At 43.2% G+C, this 19421-nt stretch overlaps 1 protein-coding gene across 2 annotated transcripts in view; it reads left to right on the forward strand.

Annotated features, from left to right (window-relative positions):
- Positions 1-19421, forward strand: part of NEBL (nebulette) — a 350953-nt gene that overhangs the window by 111595 nt on the left and 219937 nt on the right. For both annotated transcript variants that reach the window (XM_035721807.1, XM_027594782.2), the window contains exon 3: positions 10601-10685. In XM_035721807.1, coding sequence (XP_035577700.1) covers positions 10601-10685 — 85 coding nt within the window. The remainder of the gene's footprint in view (positions 1-10600; positions 10686-19421) is intronic.

Below are 19421 nucleotides of genomic sequence, written 5' to 3' on the forward strand. Positions count from 1 at the left end.
AGTCCCATCCATGTGGATGTGAAAGTTGGGTATTCATCTTTTCTGATGGCTGAGTAATATTCCATTGTATATATGGACCACATCTTCTTTATTCATTCGTCTGTTGAAGGGCATCCCGGCTCTTTCCACAGTTTGGCTATTGCGGACATTGCTGCTATGAACATCGGGGTGCATATGGCCCTTCTTTTCACTACATCTGTGTCTTTGGGGTAAATACCCAGAAGTGCAATTGCTGGGTCATAGGGTAGCTCTATTTTTAACTTTTTGAGGAACCTCCACACTGTTTTCCAAAGTGGCTGAACCAACTTGCATTCCCACCAACAGTGTAAGAGGGTTCCCCTTTCTCCACAACCTCTCCAACATTTGTTGTTTCTTTGCCTTGTCAATTTTTGCCATCCTAACTAGTTTAAGGTGGTATCTCAATGTAGTTTTGATTTGAATTTCCCTGATGGCTAATGAAGTTGAACATTTTTTCATGTGTCTGTTAGCCATTTGTATGTCTTCTTTGGAGAAGTGTCTGTTCATGTCTTCTGCCCAGTTTTTGACTTAATTATTTGTTTTTTGGATGTTGAGTTTGAGAAGTTCTTTATAGATCTTGGCTACCAGCCCTTTATCTGTAGTGTCAGTTGCAAATATCTTGTCCCATTCCATGGGTTGCCTCTTTGTTTTATTGACCGTTTCCTTTGCTGTACAGAAGTTTTGTATTTTTTTTTTAAAGATTTATTTATTTATTTGAAAGAGAGAGAGAGCGTGTGGGGGAAAGGGCAGAGGGAGAGAATATCCAAGCAGACTCTTGCAGAGTGTGGAGCCTAAAGTGGGGCTCGATCTCACAAACCACGAGATCACGACCCGAGCTGAAACCAAGAGTTGGATGCTTAACTGACTGAGCCACCAAGACACCCTGAGAATTTTTTTGTTTATGCCATTTTACACACCTGAAGAGATAACCCAAGTAGGATTATTTTTGAGCATTATTAATCGTTATGAAATTTCATAGGAACTCTTATTCAAGGGAAAAACTTCCAGGTTTTCTCCTTCTCTCGTATAATATGCCATTTTCCTTTATGGCTCTTACACTAACAACAAATTCTTTGTAACCCGATGATTGTGAGTTTTAAGATATTCTCTTGGGGAATGAAATCTAACCAAAGACTAGGAACGGGAGCACACACATGGCTTGCTTCAGAGAACAGAGTGAAGAAGCTCAGCTCTTGGCCTTTGGCTGTTCGGGCCTTCTGAGATTTGGGCCCCAGGTGGGAAAGAAAGTGGCCCAGAAAACTCTCTGGTGTGTCTGGCAAAGTGTGCTCAGGCAGCAAAAGCCTTTACAAAGGAAAGTACGCTGCTATTTTTGACTCTTGCTGTGGCAGTCTGGTGCTGGCTTCATTTCAGATATTCTAGGCATTGGAGGAGGTCTTCCTTAAACAAATCTGTTAACATTTTAGTTTTTGGGAGCACACAGTGCAACTCAGATGTAAATGCACCAGTTCATATTTCAGTCTGAAGCTGTTCCATCTCATCCATTCTTGGGGTCCCCACTTGCTTCAAGAGTCGGATGGTTTGGTCCCATCTTTATAGCTGGGCCTGGCTTGTGTGTCCTCATGTGGTTCTTCCTGTTGATTCTTTGCCATTAGAAGCCTCTCTGGGCAGAACATGAGGCTCTTTGGCCTCCTTGTGCTCAATGCTTTTTCTTCCTGAAGGTGGTTAGCAGTTGTTTCTCTTGTTTAGCGTGTGGTGGTTGATCCCAGGTGGGAGTTACAGTCTTTCTCTCCTTCTCTCCCTCTCCCCCTCTTCATCTTGCCTTTCTGCTCCCCGTTTCACGCTGTTACCTTTTCTCATTGCATCTGGGCTCAAATGCAAGCATCCTCAGGGAAGCTCTATCAGAGGGAGTAGGAGTCCATGTATCAAGAGTCAGTATCTCAACAGAGGGAGTTTTCCTTTCCTTTTATTATTCTGCTCATTCCATATGGCACAGGTTGGCATCCTGCTTTTCCTGCATGTGGGAGTGCTTGGAGGCAGTGTACACTGGTGAGTCCTGCCAGTAACTCATGGTCGATCATGCTCTGAGACCTTTCTGATTGATGAGTGCCTATGATGTATTGGTTGTTAAGTGGGTTGAATACCACCCCTGAATGGAGACATTACCAATATATTTTTTAAAGATTTATTGATTTATTTTAGAGACAGAGAGAGAGCACATGTATGTGAGTGGGGGTGGGGTGGTGGGGGCTGGTGGAGGGGGAGGGCAAAGTGGGAGGGAGAGAAGACAGAATTTCAAGCAGAATCTTTGCTGAGCATGGAGCCTGACATGGAGCTAGATCCCATGACCATGAGATCATGACCTCAGCCAAAACCAAGAGGCTTAACCGACTGAGCCACCCGGGCGCCCCAAGACATTACCAATGTTATTGTCATGAATTCTATATTCCACATATTTGATATGTTTACTGATTAGAAATAATTGGGAGAGGGGTGTTGAAATCTTTCACCATGTTGGTGGATATGCCAGTTTTTCCCCTATTAATTTTGTGGGCATGTACATGTATGCTCCCTTCCCCCTTTCTCTATAAATATATGTATGCACACGCATATTTTAAACAATTGGTTGAGACTAATATCAGCTACATTTATATTTAGGATGATACTTTTTTTTGGTGCATTGAACTTTTATCACAGTGTAGTGTTTCTATTCTTAATAATGTCTTTATTTAATTTATTTTTAAAGAAGATTTTATTTATTTATTTGTGAGAGAGAGGGGGAGAGCTTGCGAGTGGTGGCTGGGGGAGAGGGAGAGGATCCCAAGCAGACTCTGTACTGAGTATGGAGCCTGGCATGGGGCTTGATCTCACGACCTGAGATCATGACCTGAGCCGAAATCAAGAGTGAGAAGCCCAGCCGAATGAGTTAGCCAAGTACCCCAATGCGTTTATTTTTAAAGTGTATTTTGTCTCACAAAAACATAGCTATTTTATAGTAGAATTAAAAAATATGACTCTTGGTGTTTTAGCTGGCAATTTTAACCCATTTATATTTTTGTGATTATTGAATTGTTTCTCCCAGTGGTTAAATTTCTATTTGTCTTGTTTATTCTATGCTTCTTTTTCTTTCTGTCTTCTTTCTCTTTTATTTTATTGAGTTAGCATTTTGGTATTTTTTAAAAAATTTGATTTGCCCCTTCTATAGGACTTGACTTCATGTACTATTTTGCATTTTTTGTGGTTACCCTTAAAATAGTATCACATTTGCTGAAGCAGTCTAAAATTCAGTAAGAATTTCACCTTTCTCCTTTAACCTTAACCTAACCTTTCTCATGAATAATAGAAGGACCTTAGAATACTAATTCTCCTACTACTTTCTCAATCTGATTATCCAGTACGTTAGCTTTTCCTTAAAAAAAAAAAACAACTCAGATAATATTGTTATTATTCCACACAATGTGTGTGTGTGTGCGCATGTGTGCGTGCATGCATGCATGTGCACGCACACTTACCATTTGATTTGCTTACCATTCCTCTTTGCGTTTTAGCTTGTTCTATTTTCTCTCTTGCTGAAGTACATCCTTTATAAGTAAATTCATAGATGATCTGCTGGTGGCAATCTCTCTCAGATTTATTTTTGAATTTTTTTTCCCATTCTTTAAAGATAATTTTGAATGATGGGAAACAATGGAGTTGTTCAGACCTGGGAGAAATACTCAAAGTTATGTTGAAACCTTCTATCTTTTCCCCACCATCTAGTAGAGTTATGATCCTGGCCCTTGGATAAAATTACTTCTTTGGTTAAGATCAGAGCATGAAAAGATGGTCCAAAGCAAAGTCCTTGGGCCCTGACCTAATTCAGAAAGGCAGGGCTGAAAAGCCAGTTTAATAATGTGAGGGTCAGAACTTTTACCTTTTAAATGTTAAGAGTTGAAATTGCTTTTTCTCAAAGTAGATAGTATATTAAAAATGTTGCTATCCTTTTTCTTTCATGAATGATGTGTTGTTAGGAACAAAGGGTTCTATGTTGGCAATCCCCAAGACCCCCAGGTTTGATGATTCTCTAGCACATCTCTTAGGTCTCAGCATAGAGTTGTATTCATGGCTGTGATTTATTACATCAAAAATACACAAAGCAAAATCAGCAAAGGGAAAGGCACATGGTGCCAGGTCCAGAGGATAGCAGGCACAAGCTTCCAGTGTCCTCTCCCAGAAGAGTCACATGGGATGCACTTAATTCTCCCAGCAAAGACTCATGACACATGTGTCAAATGTTGCCAACCAACAAAGCTCATTAGAGACTCAGTTCCTAGTGTTTTCACTGGGGGTTGTTCATAGAGGCACCTTTTGCCTGGCAGGTACCCAAATTACAGACTCCCAGAAAGAAAGCAAGTGTTCGGCATAAACCCTATTGTTTGTACAAACAGCTTGGGCGCACAGTCTTATCGGTTAATGGTGGTGGGAACCCTCCCCAAGTCCAAGTTCTTAGAAACCGGCCAAGGGCCCACCATGTAAGCTGGCCTTTCAAATACAACACTTGGGTCTGCTATGTTAACTCTCTTCTGCACAGGGCCTGTAAGGAAATGATGATGTAGTAACAAAGTCTTCTGACACCTGAGTTCTGCTCTCACATTTTCTAGTTTGAGTGGGACTTTAACATGGTGAAGTAAACAAAAAGCTACAGGGGGAAGAAGTAAGTGCTCACGAGGGAGAAGGCTCAGACAGATGTGATTGACTGGTAGTGTGGCAAAGGATTTGGGGGAGGTGGGGGGGTTTGACTTTGCCAGGCAGACGAGAATGAAAACAGAGATTGGAGATTGGTTAGAAAGAGCTGGAAGTTTTAATATTAGTAGACTTCTATAACGTTAGAGATTTACATCTATTACTTCAGGTTTCTCAACCTTAGCAGAATTGGCAATTTTGGACAGGGTAAGTCTCCGTTGGGGTGGGTGCGGGGGCTCTTCTATGCATTGTGGGATGTTTAGCAGCATCCCTCACCTCTGCCCACTAGCTGCCAAGAGTACCCGCCACCCCACCACCTGCCCTAAACCACAGATGGTCAAAAATGTCTCCAGACCTTGCCTATTACCAGATGTCCTATGCAAGAACCACTGTGCTAACACACGATTTACAATAAATAGATTCATAAAGACCTTACCTTCATATGTCTAAGTGGCTTATTAATATCTCACATTTACAGTATTTTTCCATTTATAAAGGTCTTTTACATGGTTCTGGCAACAACCTCATGAGAGAACCAGGAGTCTGTTATCCTCCTTAGATAGATGATGTGTGGAAGCACCGAGGGTAAGTCCATTTGCAGCGCAAAGGGAAAGTACTACCACTAGTAGTAATAGTAATAATGATATTATTGCTATTAATAATAGATATTTTATTAAATGCTTACTATGAGCCAAACATTGTTTGAAATGCTTTACCAGTGTTAATTTTGGAATAAGCCTAAGAGGTGCTACCATTATGTTGATTTTGCAGATGAGGACGTTGAGGCCAGAGAGGTTAAGAAAGCTGCCCAAAGGCACAGAGCTAGTAGGTGGAAGATCCAGGTCCAAACCTGGGAAATTTGGCTTCAGTGCTCTCACGGCCACTGGGCTCTGGATAAAAAGTGAGGTCCTGGATGGTCACATTCTCCAGCATGTTCTTTCTTCTAACTATGTCCGTGGAGGTTGCAGTTTGCTTACACTGCTTTTCCCACTCTGACCAGCTCAGTGGTTTGCATATCACTTTTCCTTTATTTGAATCAGCTAAATCTCATAGAGATAAAAAAAGTTGGAAGTCTTCTTTCTGTAACCTAACTTTGCTGTTTCAGATGTTGTCTTCTGTTCTTATCTTGAGTCTTCCTCTTTTTATTTTGATTATAACATTTCATGGAAATCTGGGTTTGTTGCGGCTGACAGCCTAGTTTGATACATACACTTCATCCAATTCTTGTGTACTTCAGCTAAGAGACTTCTATTTATGATGCTTAAACATTCCACAGTATTTCCCAGATCTTTCCACCAGCTCCCAATGTATGATATGCCGTATTTCCAGGAAATGTATTAATGTACCAATTCATCCACCTCTTCTTTTATATATATATATATATATATATATATATATTTTTTTTTTTTTTTTTTTTTACTTTTTTCCTGGTTCTCTTTGAACATCCATTTCGTGGGCCTTAATGCCTTCTGTCTTAAATTCTGACCCCTAATATGGACAAGGAGAAAATACACCTCCTGTAGGCCTGGGGAAGAAATCTACCTTCATTAAGATTTCTATTCAAGACATTTATTTTCCAAAGACTTTCTACTACTACCATTTAAATAGAGGATTTGGAAAGAGCTAAGATTAACTGTATGGTACCATCAGTTAATTTGCAAATGCTTTGCTTCTCTGTCCTATGATCCCATGAGGAACCACTGGGCCCTCAGTTTATTCCTGTATCTGGTTTGCTTTTTTTCTTCTTCTGTAAGTGTGGTGGTGGGTGGGGAAGAGTTGAGACTATGACTTCAGAGGAGGATATTGTTGGATTAGTGTAGACGGATGTTACTACATAGACACAGTGTTGAGAAATCCATTATATTACTCATGATCCCTAGTGGTTTCAGATACAAATTCCTTCTTTCTCCCAGCATTTATTATTTTGGTTATTAATACTAAATTGAACCTTTTCTCTTAAGTCAAAATTTTGGGTAATTTCTTCCTGTTATGCATCTTTATCTTATTTTTAAAAAATTTGTATTTATTTATTTGTTTATTTTAGAGAGGAAGTGGGGGAGGGGCAGAGGGAGAGAGAGAATCTTAAGCTGGCTCTCACAACCCTGAGTTCATGACCTGAGCCAAAATCAAGAGTTGGCCACCTAACCGACTGAGCCACCCAGGCGCCCCCGGTTATGCATCTTTAGACAAAGTTACAGGATGTACAAAGGAACCCACCATTACAGATCATTACATTTTAGGATTGGAAAAAGTGCAAAGTGTTGCCAGCCATCTGTTTATAGTCCTCTGCGTAATTGCATGGCCTGTGAGGTTTGCTGCTTTGGCCACCAGCTCAACAGAATACATCTTCTAAAAAAACCAAAACAGCAGAAGCTTTTCAATTTGTTTGTTTGCTTGTCTTCCAGTGTAGCCCTTGACCACAGAGAACTCAGCATAGCATGCCAGAATCAGACTTATAAAGGTGGTGTTTTATTTATTGTGCATGTACTTTATAAGTTCAGAGCCGTCACCTCTTCTCACTGTCAAATCAAATGGTGAGAATACTTAGATTATTTTTCAAGAAATAATACTTCAGAATGGGAGGTATGGGTGGCAAGTGAAGTTTCGTTAGTATCCAAATAGAAATGATTTTTGCCTGGCATGGACGAACTTCACATGCCCATAGAGAAGCAGTTACAAATCCCCCCTTGCCCCCAACAGTTCACTTGGCCATCCCAGGATGCTGTTTAATTTAAAATTCTGCTTAGTTTTAAAATTATGTTTACTTAAAAAGTTCTGTTTACTTTTTAATTAACGAGAAATAGGCAGGAGCAGGTTATCCCCCAATGTCTGCTCCCAAACGGAGTTAGCCTGTAGCACCGCAGGGTCTCAATGGGCTAAACTTCCTGTAACACATTTGAGAGTAGATTTTAATTTACCACTTTCAAAGTAATGAAAATAGATATGTAACATTTTTGAATTAAACATTGCAGAACTCCTGAAAATCTCTGTGAAACCTTATTCCACAGAATGTATTTAGGAAAAAACCCATGTGTCCCATTCTTATTTTAGCTTTAAAGTATAGCAATGCATAGTTTCTACCTTTGGAAGTCCGGTGAAATTCAGCTGTCCAAGACTGACGTGCAAATAACCCAGAACACACCGAAGTTGTCTGCCCAGCTTCCCTGGGTGGAGCACAGCTCAGAGGTAGTCCACAAAGGGTGCGGCTGCCACCGAGGCTGTGACTCCAGGGTGCGGAGAGGGAGAAACCTTGCGGGCTACGGCCTCCTCCCTTGAATCAACACTCTAGTTTTGACCAACGTTTTAAACAAACTTGACTGTCTAGTTTCTGAGTCTGGAATAGAAGGTGGAAACCAGAGGGGTTGAAGACCGTGCAAGGCCAAGTGTTGGAGAAGTGATCTCTCAACACCCTGGAAATCGTGCATGCACCATGATTTCCTATGATCTAGGCCATCCCAGCCTTGGTAGACTTTGAAAGCACTGCTTTACATCGTGATCTGTTAATATCTATGAAGCTGACCCTCAGGTATGATGACAACATTTAAATTAGGTTTGTAGATGCTCTAGGAAGGTAGGAAAATTATGTAAAATTTTCGAAGGATGTCGATTAAAATAGTTCAAATGCATCTAGCAGTGGTGGGGTTTTAACTTGAGTTAAATGAAGACTTTACTTATATGGGACGTTTAATTCCTGAAGGATGCTGGGAAAATGAGGCAATGATGTACATTTCCTGTTGTGAGTCTCACTCCACAGGGCTACAAAATGTTTTTAATCCTGATTTCAGAAGTGCTAGGGTAACTGTTGGAAGGACGTACAGAATTTATTTGCATTGACAAGAGTTGACTCCATCAGCCTTCTCACAGGAAGCCAGGAACAGGATGCTGGAAAGAAGCCTCTACAAGGAGAGTGAGGCGGAGTGGACTTTGGAGACACCACAGGAAGAGGCACAGGGTGGACATCACCAACAAGAGGGGCTAGGGAGGGAGGGGGCTCTTTGAGGGACGGCTGTCAGCGCGATGATAGAGTCTCGGCAGCTAGACATACACTTTCCGCACCGGCTGAGCGTGGGGAGGGGGCAGCCATGAACCAGTGTTTGTACCTTTCCCCAACAGAGGGAGCAGATACTCTCACTTCATCACTAGGAGGGCCTGTGTGTGACCCTCTATCACACAACATGGTGAAGCTTTACTATGGCTTGACCATGTGCTATGGTCATATGGCTCATTCTTCTCTCCCCCTCTCTCCTACCTTTCTTCCTTCTTTTCTTCTTTCCACACATATTACTGGAGTCGTATTATGAGCCAGACACTGGTAGGTGCTGAATGTGCTCTGACGAGAGACAAGACAGCCTGTTCTTGCTGACACAGAACTTTCCTGGTACTGTGAGACAGGGACGTGTCCATAGGAGCGTGCAGATGAAGATAAGAATTACAGTGGGAAGGAGAATACATTCCAGGGCACACTGGGGAGGCCAGGAGGGCTTCCTGGAGAAAGTGATGTCTAAGGCAAGACCTAGGTGATGAAGGGGAGTCAGCCAGAGAAGCGGGGTGTGAGGAGGGGTGAGTGTTCTGGGCCAGGAGAGCAGTGCGTGGGGGAAGAGGTGGGAAAGACAAGGGTGAGCTCCATGGGTGGAGCATGGCGAGTGAGCAGGATGACTATAGAGGGTGATTGTGGGGTCTCTACAAGGAGGCTGGACTTTATTCTCAGATCACTGGGAAGACATTGAACATTGGGACTCAGAGGAGTAATGTAATCAGATTGGCATTTTAAAATGCTTGCTTTGGCAATTTGGCTTGGAAGGGCAAAACTGGCAAGTGTTATAGCTACCCGAAAGGAAAATGTGGCTTATCATGAAAAATGCAGTGGGGAGGGAAACGTAAATATACCCGAGGCGTGTTTAGATAAAATCAACAGACTTGGCGATTGATTGATTCAGTGTGTGAGGAGGCAAGATTATCCCCTGGTTTCTGGCTTGGGCAACTGGGCACTAATAAATGCAAGAGTGAATAAGAAGGAGGAACTTGTCTTGGGGATGGGGTGGGATATTGGACAGTTGACTTTCAGACTGGTTGAGTTTATGGTGGGTGTGGAACATACCTGAGTGGAAATGCCAGTGAATCTGAGGTCCAGGAGAACATGCTGGGCTCGATTTGGGAGTAATCAGCATATATGCAGAGATTACCCACAGCTCTGAGAATCAGTGAATTCACCCAGGTGATCACCCCGATGTAGACTGAGAAGAGAAGAAGCTGTGTTAGAACCCCAAAGGGGGATGGGCAGACAGAGAGGAACCCACAGGGGACAGAGAAGGGACAGTCAGAAGGGGAGCAGCCAGGCTGAGAGCGTGTGGTGACGTAGAAACCAAGAGAGAGGACGTTTCCAGATGGAAAAGCGGCCCAGCGAGAGGAACACAAAAAGATGTTGCATGTGTCCACAGGAAGTTATTATAGCTTTGACCAGAGAAACTTCTGGAAGCAGGAGCTAGAAGCCAGAATGCATGGTGTTGAAGAGAGAGCTGGAGAGGAGATGAGCAGGGGCAGTGAGTTTAAGCCTCTTTGGAGGAGAGAAGAGAGTCTAGCTCCACAGGCTAGAATAGTGTGTGGTTGGAGGGAGAGGTAGTAAAAGTTAGGAGAGCCCTGAGCATGCTTGGATGCTGTTGGCAAGCAGTGAATAGAGAAGCTGAGGTTGAAATTTTGGGAGGTCATGGTGTAACTGGTGATAGAGGGTCGTGAGAATGGAGGCGGGGAGGGGACCCAGAATAATGATCCAGAGATGGCCCTAGCCAGGCGGAGAGACACCTTTTTCCACCGTGATGGGAGGGAAGGAAAAAGCAATTGGTGCTGAAGCCTCGCTTTGCAACATAATATTTTAATTATGTTCTTTTAAAAAATTTCTCCACAGACACTACCCAAAGCAGTCCTTCACTACTGTGGCAGATACGCCTGAAAACCTTCGCCTGAAACAGCAAAGTGAATTGCAGAGTCAGGTAATTTCTCGAAAGCCTATTTTCGTTACATCGGTACTAACTAGTAGTCACGAGGCCACTCCTCTGAGATTTCATCCTTGTTCTGTTTCTGCCTGGTCGCCGGCTGGGGTGGAGCCTGAAGGCAGCCACGGGAGGGCGTTCTCCGTGAAAGCACAGCACATCTGTTTTATTCCTGGGCTCGGATCATCCTGACGTTCCCGGTTCTGTTATTCACATGGGACTAGGGCAACTAAATGAGTTCTGGTCAGAGTAAGTGTTTCCCAACAATATTGATTTATTTGGTCCTAAATATTTAAAAACATTTTATAAATAGCTTTTCCACACCGCATATGTAGGGGAAAGAAGAGGTGTTAACTTGACCCAGTTGCAGTGCGTGTGGGGCTAACACCCTGTCTGTGTATCTCACACCAGCCACGAGCTTTGTTTTCATCCTGTCACTTTATTCATATTTCTTTCATATGTCACACTGACAGCATGAACAAAGATTAGAACACCACAGTTGGCTCCCACTCAACCATTTTGGATGCGAACTTGCCTTCAATATGGTGAAACACACTGGTGAAGACTAGGGATTTAAATGGCAATATTTTCTGCAGGGACACCCCATCTCTTAAGAGACACAGGGCTCTCTCTTTCAGAGAAGTTATCTTGCCTGCCACACTGTGGGAATACGATGAACGGCTGGCTACATTGCAGCTCTTTGGTCAACTGTGGAGTAAAACCCCACCAAGGAGCAGGGAGGGAAGGCTGAGTTGGGGTCCCCCGTCTGCTGCTCATGGGTTGGGACCTGGGGCCAGCCCCTCTGATTCTTTATGCTTCTGGAAAGTGAGACCGTCTATGTTATCTGGTCTACCTATCTTGGGTGGGGAGGTATGAAAGCATTTCGAAAGTTAACAGATTGTATGACTATGAAGTCTTCTTAGTTTTACTAGGGTCCCTGAAAATCCCTGATATGAAAAAAGGAGAATTGCAGAATCTGCAAAGGAAAGAGGAACCTGGCTAATAGGCTTTGCAAATGCTAGTTGTGGCGGATCTCGTTATTTCTGTGCAAGCTTATGTGTTCACAGGGGACATTGTGGTTCCCTCCACCCTCTTTCTGGGGGTCTTGGGACCACTTCCCAATTCATTTAGTTGAAGGAAGTAGAACTCAGAGTAGAGTTTGCTGTCGGTTAACAACACTGTGAAGACGTGGTTGGCAGTTAGTTTTTGGTTTTGTAAAATGCTAATTCTTGTGTGCTAAGCCATTAGTTCAAAAAATTGAGTGCGGGCCAAAGAGAGGCAGTTCTGCAGAGCCGGCAAGAACACCCCTGCTCATTCACACTGTGGAGGGCGCCAGGACTTGGCTCCAGCCTGTGCAGATCCAATATGCCTTTCTTCTCATCAAGTTAGGATTAATTAGATAATTCTGGAGAAGTACTTTGAGCACACTGGAAAACAGACCTAAATCAAGCGATCAAATATTTGTTTCCTGCCTATTACATGTCCTTGTTCTGCGCAAAAGAATTCATAATTAGTTGAGCTTCCCTTCCCCAAGCTCATAAGGTGTGTGAGGAAACAAGACTAACGATGGCGCTCTTTCATTTACAATAAGGATCCCAAAAGGGAGGGATGAGTGGGGGTCGGACTGGTCGGTGGTTCCTCTTAGAGGTGGATTTGAATGGAGTCTTGAAGGTTGAGAACGGATTGGATTTAAACACTTGTCTCCTTCCTTGGAAGGCATACTGCTCCCTTTGGGTTCAATTAGTGGTGACAGGTGCCTTGAGCTGGGACCAGGAACAGGCATTTACTGTTTTCCTCCCACGTGGCTGGCTGTGGAAATGCAAAGAGAAAGGGAACTCACTGTTTTACAAAAGACTGATTTTATTCTCTGTCACGGAGCAGCCTGCAAGCTTCAGAAGGTGCTGATCGGCTGGTGGGACAGAGCTGATGCAGGACGGCACAAAGTGCTGGGGGGTCTCCAAGCAGTGGTCAGGTGAAGGCATCAGATTCTCCTCTAGATTTTGTTCCAGTGTCATCTCTAGAAAGAAATGTAGGGCTTCTTCAGACAGATAGTATGGGGAAATTCAACTCAATTCAAGAAACACGTATTGACTATGTACCATTGCAATGAACTGTGCAGGGAACTGAGGATATCAAGGCGTCATCATCATCATCATCAATCTTGCTATATTCTGGGCACAGAATTTTACACGTATTGTTCCATTTAATCTCAAAAAGCCCTGTGAGACACGTATTTATGATTATTATCCCTATTTATTTTATTTTTAAAAGATTTTATTTATTAGAGAGAGAGGGAGAGAGCACGAGTGGGGAAGCAGGGGAAGAGGGAGAAGCAGACTCCCCACTGAGTAGCATGCCCAGCACGGGCTCCATCCCATGATCCTGAGATCACAACCTGAGCCAAAGGCAGATGCTTAACCGACTGAACCACACAGGCACCCCAGTTATCCTTATTTAAATGAAGCTCTCAACCTTTAGAGACTTTAGATGACTTGTCCTTGCAAACTTAGTAAGGAGTTGAACTTGGAATAGAACCTACATCTGTGAACCCTCATTACCCACACTCTTGACCAGTGCTCTCTGGTCCTTTATTCAGAAGGCACCTGGAAAAGGAGATCCATAAGCAAATAGTTGTAGTGCAAGGTTATAGTGCAGTGTATGCAAAGGTAGAATTTTGCATTAAGTATGAAAGTCACTCATACGAAGAAGTCCTTCTCCTCCTCTTCCTCATTATTATTAGCAGTGGTATTTTTCTGGGTGACAGATGGAAACACTTCTATAAGAGCATTTCTGTTTTTGCAAAGGCATAGAAAGGTATCTACCCAAATGGTAATATTCATTAATGGCAATAGATTTTAGTGTTTTAAATAACTTGGTTCTGTGGCAGAGCAGTACCTTAGTGTTTTGACATCAAGAAATCTGAACAGCCCAAAAGTTTTGGTGGAAAATCGACTATTAACATTTTATTTACTTGTTTGTGATAATTCGTGATACTAAATAGGTCAAATCTGCTCATAAGTTTGGAGATTCTGAAATCTTCTTTTAGCATTGTTTGGTTAAAGCTAGTTCTTTTCTTTCAGTTCATTTGCTTGTCAAATGAGCCAAAATGAAGGAAAAACAAAAACCAAATTGTGGTTCAACCTAAAAAGTTATTTATAGATATGCATTGTTGTGTTCTCCTTTTTTTTTCCCCTGGTCTTTTAGAGAGGGTTGTAAACACCGCCAGCATTTTTTTTTCCCTAAGTGTTAAACCCTCTCAAGCTTTTTTTGGGGATTTATATTAGGTGCCAGATTGTCATAATAAAATGGTGAGAAATATTGGAAAATAAATAAGCAAACCACGAGTTAGTTTTTTTCGAGCTGGTGGTAGGCAGTGGTTTCCAGGCATTCTCCCGCCTACAAACAACAGGTGCACGCCCGCTTGGCCAGCCACCAGCTGCGGTGGGACAGGGACTGCCCTGGCACCGGGCAGTTGAGCTGGGGGGGGTGGGATTAGGGGGGAAGCACCCCCGTTGTCACTAACTCTCTCTTCATCACGATCACGGGGTGGACTGCTTCACAGAAACAGTGTAAATAGTGGTTGGGCGCCCCCACTGGCCCACAGTAGCCCACTCTACAAGGAGCAAAAGTAAAACTCGACTCCTAGTGGCATTAGTAACATTAGAGTTCACCTGTGGGGCATCAGGCTGTCACTGCTGCAAGCCTGGGGACCGGTGTAATATCCTTTTTCTGTAGGGAAGTGAGCCGGGAGTTCCAAAGCCCTGCCTTACAAACTAAACTGGAACATGAACTCTTTGTAGGCTGGGGAATCCCTAAAGTTTAAACATTTGAGTGACATGAAAAGCCCCTTAGGAGAAACATTTTCTTGATGTATTATTTTAATACCATGCTGTCGCAAAGGTTTCCTATTTCAGGCTGTGTAGCATACTCTTTCTGGAAGTAAAGGCACAGCTGTTTTGAGTGCCTGGATCAGGGGTCTGCAGACTTCTTAAAGCAGTGGCATGATGAGGGGAAGGCCTCTGTAAAAGGAGAACTAAGTGGGGTCGTTGAGGCCAACACGGGGGGCGGCCAGACCCCTGTTCACTCCCCGTCCATGTGCTTCTTGTCTCCCTGCTCCCAGGGCCAGGGGGTGACTGTCTTCTGAAACCCTGGCCCTCTGTAGGGCAGAGTTCTGCAAAATACTGCTCACGATGAGGACTCAATGTTAGCTGCATCCCCACTTAGTTGTTTATGTGATTGGCTTAGCTGTTTGCAATCATGCTGAAAATAATAGAGATTTTGGGCTCACTGTGTTCTTAAATGGAGTGTGCGTAATTTATGAGTGCTGATAAGATGGAAGATGGAAAATGATTATGGAGAGAATACAAATCATCCTGCAACCTTTGAGTCTTCATTTTGTAATCTGCGCTGATTCTTTTTTAATCTTCCGTGTCTCTGTGGAGGCATAAAGCACATGGTTCACAGGGAATACAATCTAGGATAGCAGGAAGTGTGAGGAAGGAACGTGGTTTTTTATAGGGAACATAATCGTTAGACGTCTTTGTGGGGCATATGAAGACACGTGTTTAATATAAACCTCTGGAAGCTCAAGGAGGTCAGGCTGTGGCATGCTCTCTCGTTCTCCAGCTTGCCCTTGGCACTTTTCTGCACTTCCTCATTCTCTGGACGCATTTCTGGAGGGTACGTCTCTCAGTTATCTGCCATCTAGCCATCCGGTAAGGTATTAACGACCTACCTAAAGCATGTTGCGTTAGGTAGACTTTGAAGGAAGACTGACTTCCTTCAAAGCAATGAAACTCTGACTCGGGAACTGTTGGAAAGACAGTTGGGGAGATACTTGGGTAGCATCCTCTGGGTGCTTCGGATCCCATCCCGAGGGCCCCTGCCCAGCCGTAAATCTGACCTACATGTCACCTGCCACAGAGCACCAATCTCAGGCCACACTGGGGACACCGTAGTGAGCAAAACCCAGGTAAAGGCCCCTCTCTCTGGGGATTTGTGGTTTAGTTGGGGAGAGGATGGTAATAAAAAATTAATAAAAAATAGGTAACATTGCAGCTGTGACAAGATCTGCAGAGAGAGTGGTGTGGGTTTTAATTAAGTTTGGAAACATTTTTAGGGAGTTGGAGGCCCGAGTACTTTTCTGCAGACAAATGAGTAACGAGGTCTCAGTCGGGTCGGCTGCCTCGCCCCCGGCTGTGGATTCCATTTCTAAATGCCCACCAATTTCTTGGTTTCCACTTCCTGAACTTAGCCAACTCTCCTTTGCTCTTCCCTGGGGGCTCTTCCCGCTCCTTATCTCATCCGATAACCTCAACCTTCTAAAACTATCTCCAGGTAGTTTTTGTTGGGAATTCTTGTATTCTTGGGCGAGAAGCCTTCCATATGTGCCTTTGTGTTTTCTCTTTTCTTTGAACCCAATTTTGGCAGCTTTATAGTTCCCATCTTCTGATTTTGCACCATTCTGATCCTATGGCGATGCTTTTTACTTCCCGCAATAAGCACTTTCTCATGTATGTGAGGGTGAAAGTTCATGGAGAGAAGCTTCGACATGTTTCTTAGCAGGGCTTCGAGGCTGCGAAAATGATGAGATATGTTTCCCATATAGGGAGGGCTGAATGGGAGTAAGAACTTCAAAGGAGAAATATTAATTCACTTGATGTGGCACATTTCTTCCAGGGAACATAGCATGCCGTGCAGATGTCAACTCTAACCCTCATGATTTCCCACAAGTCAGATTGCTTTTCTATCTTGCTTTTGGATAAAATGATGTAAGAGACAAAAACGTCAGTCGTGACAGACAGCAAAATAACCAAGATGTTTTGATTTGCTGTGTCATGGGGGGTTTTAGAACTTTTCATCACAGGGGCCTGGCCTTTTACTCCTCAGCCTCCGGAAAGGACCCATATTCTTTCCATCTGGTCCCGGGCTCCCCGCATACTGGTTCTTTGGTGCCTTCCTGGCTCATCTTGTCTCCCTTTCCATCATTCCCACAGCTCACGGTGGGGGATGTGAGTCCTGTACTTTGGGTGGCCAGCCTACAGGTTGTTGTTGTTCTGTTGGCCTGAATCAGATGACTGGCCCTTCAATGAGGCATTTTAATATGTAGGCTATCAAAGTTGTGGCTCTGGGGTCATGACAATAACAACTATGATGAGGAGACTATTTTAACACTCTTCAATGAATGTGTCTTCCATCTTTCTCTTCTATAAATCATGTTCTGCCATACCACCTCACATTTATGGCTCTAGAGGAAGGTGATGAGTAAACTCCACTTTGAGAAGGATAAAATATGGTCCCCATGTAAAGAGGACGGTCTATCCCCTTTTGGCCGCGGTAGATTGGAGGAAGAAGGCAGAAAAATCAGTTGGAAACATGAGCCCCCTTTCTCTTCTGGCTGATGTCCCTGAGAGGGGAGATGGGGAGGTGTGGTAGGTGGATGGAGAGCCAGAAGCAGAGAAGACCACCCCACAAGACATACTCCCGACTTCTTCCCACTTGAACAGTGAGCCTCCACAGCATGGTAGGCATGGAGAGAACCTGAATTGTGTTTCCTAGCATCTCAGTGTCTCATGTGGCATGGAAGGTGATGGAAGTCCCAGCTCACCTTGCAGAGGAATGCCTAGGGTACTTGCTGGGAAGCTGCCACTGTCAGAACAATGTGTCCCTGTAGCCAGGGGTAGCTTATGCAGGTGGGGAGAAGTCGTAGATCTCAGTGAGGAAGGATGGATTTGACAGGCGGTACTGCCAGTCTTTTTCTGAGCCAGGGGGAGAATACACCACGATGTCACCAGCCACAGCCTTCAGTGGAGGGCTCTAGTGATCAAGCGGAAAAGGAGATATCCCTGAGGCGAAAGCGAGAAGAGAGAAAACGCGAATGTGAACATGGATTCAAGACTTCCCTCTTCCTTCACTCCCTGCTCACACACGCTTGAATGCCATATTGGGGTGGAGACAGGAAGCAGGAGAAAATCTGAATATACCTAAGTTATTTAAATCATTGAATGGATTTGCTTTAATGGCTGAGACCAAAGTTAGTTCCTTCCACTTTAGTGTGATGGGTACTTGTGAGGAATAGCAGAGCAGCTGTGGGAAATAGACATTTATTTTGCATCTGAATACATTGTAAGTAAATTGCTAACCTTTGGTTTTATTTGGTAAAATAGGGCACTAGGCCTGCCATTAAGAGATCTGGGTTCGAGTCCTGCCTCTGCCACCAAGTGTGACTTAGGTACCCTTGACCTTTGATCTTTTCAGGACATAAAATAATGGGTTGTACTAGATGATTTTTAGAATTCCCTCCAGTTATAATGATCTTGACTGTAGTACAAAAATGTTCTGCAGTAACATCTCAGGTTAGCAAAGATTAAAAGAACTTAAAGAAAAGGAATTGCTATTCTTTTTTTGTCTGACAAAATAATAGTTATCAGACCTTCCCTTTCATTTGACTATTCCTCTAAAAGATTGTTCTCCAGACTAATCTCAGATACTGGTTGAAGGTCATAGGTCTGAGAAAGTTGATGTGCAAATCAGGTTCACACTGGAAGATATGTCTAATTTTGCACCAAACATGTTTAAAAATAGCAGAGGACAAAAGAAGACAAAAATAGCTACAGTCATAATATCCATCCACTGATAGCAACTAGTCTCATCTTTAGTTCTATTTTTCAAATTTTCTATATAGAAGTAACTAGAATAACTGTACATATTAGTATACTTTTAGGAAGTGTCTTAGTTATTTTAGCTCACTTCCTTTATGCTTTCTTATTTTAAATTGTTTTCTTGAATGGCTTTGATTGATTATGTGGTAGCTTTTGGACTTTAACTGTTAGTGTTTTCTCCCTACAGTGTTATTTGTTTTTTACCACCTCCTTGTCCTTTCTAGAAGCAATTTGTTCCACTGAGGCTTACCATCTTGAGTTGTTGAAGCAGTTGCTCCAGGGTGAAAGATGGTGCCGCTCAGGACAGAGAGGCTCATCTAAAGCAGTCCCATTTCATTCAGTTAGTAGCTTCATGAGATTGAATATTTCTCAATACTCTTAATTATTAATATATTTTTTCCCTAATCATGTATTTTTGAATGGAGGATGCTGCTGTAAAATCACTGCTTCGTCATGGAATCCTGCAACAGAACCAAATCTGTAGTCCGGTATTGGATTCAGAAGAGGCTTCTTGACGCCTGGGTGGCTCAGTCGGTTGGGAGTCTGCCTTCGACTCAGGTCATGATCCTGGGGTCCCGGGATCAAGCCCCGCATTGGAATCCTTGCTCCGCGCGGAGTCTGCTTCTCCCTCTCCCTCTGCCCCTACTCATGCACACGCGCTCTCTCTCTCAAATAAATAAATAGAATCTAAAAAAAAAAGACCTCTTGATGGCCGCCAGCAGCACACAGTAGACTTTCTTAGTGCACCTAGTGTTTTGACTCTCATAAAGTACTTGTGTTTTCTTTTGTCAAAAATTATTTGGCTTGGTTATCATTTCACTTTATCTCAGAACTTCACTTCTAGCTTCCACTAACTTCAGAAGGGCCGCCCACTGGGATTCTGCAGGGGCCTTGTAAAGACGGAAATTTAGCCTGCTGAATGCTGTGCAGAAGGAGGACTCTGTTGGCTTCATTCTTTTAAAAAGCTCCTATTTGGAACAATTATTGTGTTGTATTCTCAAATGAGATCTCTGCTTGGGCTTCTGAGAACATTGATTGTACTCTTTTAATGGAGTGTTTCTCATTCCCAAATGTC

This window comes from Zalophus californianus, chromosome 9 (genome assembly GCF_009762305.2).
Source record: "Zalophus californianus isolate mZalCal1 chromosome 9, mZalCal1.pri.v2, whole genome shotgun sequence".
NCBI classification, from domain to species: Eukaryota; Metazoa; Chordata; class Mammalia; order Carnivora; family Otariidae; genus Zalophus; species Zalophus californianus.